At 43.3% G+C, this 2,500-nt stretch overlaps 1 protein-coding gene across 1 annotated transcript in view; it reads left to right on the top strand.

Moving 5' to 3' along the window:
• Positions 1-2,500, top strand: part of LOC135104741 (uncharacterized) — a 7,082-nt gene that overhangs the window by 1,025 nt on the left and 3,557 nt on the right. The window contains exons 2-4 of the mRNA XM_064012300.1: positions 1,355-1,498; positions 1,790-1,979; positions 2,383-2,500. The exon at positions 2,383-2,500 is cut by the window's right edge and continues 21 nt beyond it. Of these exons, the coding sequence (XP_063868370.1) occupies positions 1,798-1,979; positions 2,383-2,500 (300 nt within the window). The 5' untranslated portion in view covers positions 1,355-1,498; positions 1,790-1,797. The remainder of the gene's footprint in view (positions 1-1,354; positions 1,499-1,789; positions 1,980-2,382) is intronic.

Below are 2,500 nucleotides of genomic sequence, written 5' to 3'. Positions count from 1 at the left end.
AGTTGTTGTTGTTGTTGTATTATTATTATTATTAGTAGTAGTAGTAGTAGTAGTAGTAGTAGTAGTAGTAGTAGTAGTAGTAGTAGTAGTAGTAATAGTAGTAGTAGTAGTAGGAGGAGGAGGAGGAGGAGGAGTAGTAGTAGTAGTAGTATCAACACAAAATTACTGTTGCATACACCATACACCTATTAAGCACCACCGCAGCTACAACACACACACACACACACACACACACACACACACACACACACACACCTCAAACAATAAACCAATAAACAACAAACAAATAAATATAATGAAACTAAACTAAACTGAAACAAAATAAAAAGTAATACCATAAAATAAGACAAGAATGAATAAATAAACAAACAAATAACAACTAAATAATAATAGCCACCTTATACATGTCAACAAAACACGGTGGAGAAGCGCAGAGCAGAAATAGAACAACAACAAACACCTACTCGTCCAATTCTCTCATTTCTACAGTCACCACACGCTCCTCTTGCACCACACTCACCACAAATCACCACGACACCTTAGTCTATCACCTGTACTCACCACAAGGCCCGGGAGAAAGTGGAAGGGGAGAAATGAGGCACAAATTGAACGTAAACACAGAACCAAGTCACCCGCGCCGCCATTTCACTGACTCCTTCTCCTCCTTCTTCTTCTTCTTCTTTTGATATCTTCTGCTTTCTATCTCTAGTGACGTTGATTTGATAGGTGTTGTGTATTATTCTATCATAACCTCTATGTATGTTTTTAATCGAGAAAGTTTCGGGAATACACACATGTACTCGTCACTTGCCTTTATTAATGTCTGTTGGGGTCGTCTACTCTTACATATGCCGACACTCATGATTTATGTCTTGTTTATCTTCTTCCTCTAGTCCCAGGTATCTCATGTCTACCTCGATTTCATTTCCCCACCTAAGTCTTCATCTCCCCCTACGTAGTTCCTCTCCCCTCCACTTTGCTCCTCCACGCTACCCCCACAGGATCATCTTCTAACCTGCCCACATGCTCGAACCACCTCAAAAATGCTTCGCTCTCTTCTCCATGACTGGCACAACACTGCACTCAACACTGTTAGAGCCTAAATTTATCCCTGATCATTTCCATAACTTTATTTATCAATCCACTGTCTGCTGTAACTTCTCCATATAATAGAAAATGGTTTGGTGCAAGTTTAGTAAAGCATTGTTTCGAAACGCACCAATTGACAGTAAGAGGAGTGATCGCGTAGTTAGTTACTTATTTTTTTTTCCTGGTATCTGGTACTGAAAGGTAAACATTTTTTATAAGTAACCATATACTTTGCTCCTCCTCCAAGTTTCGTGTCCCGCGGCAGGTTCAAGGGCGTGTCTGAGGAGCAGCTGCAGGAGGGGGACTTCCCGGGCTTCGCAAGGCTTCGGGCAGATGGCGTAAGGGCCCCATACCTACCCCAAACCGCCCCCTCCACGCCCCCTGCCCCCTGCCGGCCCCCTACTGGCAGGTGAGCAAATAAAGTTTTTTTTTTTTTTATTCTTAATTTTTGTCATTCCTAATTCCTAGTCTTTTTATGCCATTCCAAATTCATAACAATCTATCCCCATTTCTTAAATCTATATTTACAATATTAGTTTTTTTTCTTTTAGTTTTGTCATTTGTAATTCCTACTTTTTTAAATGTCATTTGTAGTTTTCTCATGTCATTCCTAATTCATAACCTATCCACATCCCTCAGATCTCTGTTCACACTCCTACCCTTCTTAAATCCTCCCTAATTAATTCTCACCCTCCCTCAGGTCTGTACATGGAGAAGGAGCAGAAAGACAATGACAGCGGCGAGGGAGTAGCGAAGTCCACCACAGTCCCGTTCTCTGTGAAGGGCGTACCAGAGAGAGCAAGGAGCGCAGAGTGGTGGCGGACCGTGGAGCCTCTGTGGGTCACCGCGACCCGCCACAACCTTACCACTGCGCTCTTCAACTTCTACAGGTGAATGAGGCCTGCGTTGAATGAGACTTATATTAAAATAGGCTTGTACTACCCATGGCTTGTTTCTTATGGGTTACTTACGATTGGTATTAGGGATATAGCGAGGGTAACTTAAGTAAAATCCTCGGGATCGGTAATCAGGTCAGGACAAGGAGTGATAGATTTGTTTGATAAAGATAGATTTTAAAAAGATATATAGGAAGAGATTGGTTCTCAGATAGAGTGATGGATGACTGGAATAGACTCAGTAATCAGGTTTTCAGAGAGAGAGAGAGAGAGAGAGAGAGAACCCACTTAATTTTCTGAGGACGTAGTGAAAGTGGGAAAGATATGCTGTGTTACACTAATTTGAACATAAGAGTACCTTCACTCACGCCCCTCCTCACCTGCGGCGTGCTGACAGATGTGAGGCACCCTGGGTGTCTGGGGATCAATTCTGCGTGCCCGCGCCCCCTGCCCCACCTCCTGACGCCCGCACCCTCACGCCCCACCTCCACCACGCCCTCGCTCTACTTCAAGGG

The sequence above is a fragment of the Scylla paramamosain genome, chromosome 11 (genome assembly GCF_035594125.1).
Source record: "Scylla paramamosain isolate STU-SP2022 chromosome 11, ASM3559412v1, whole genome shotgun sequence".
In the NCBI taxonomy this organism is placed as follows: domain Eukaryota; kingdom Metazoa; phylum Arthropoda; class Malacostraca; order Decapoda; family Portunidae; genus Scylla; species Scylla paramamosain.
The sequence above is the reverse complement of the archived record's forward strand: the minus strand, read 5'-3'. Positions and strand labels throughout refer to the sequence as shown.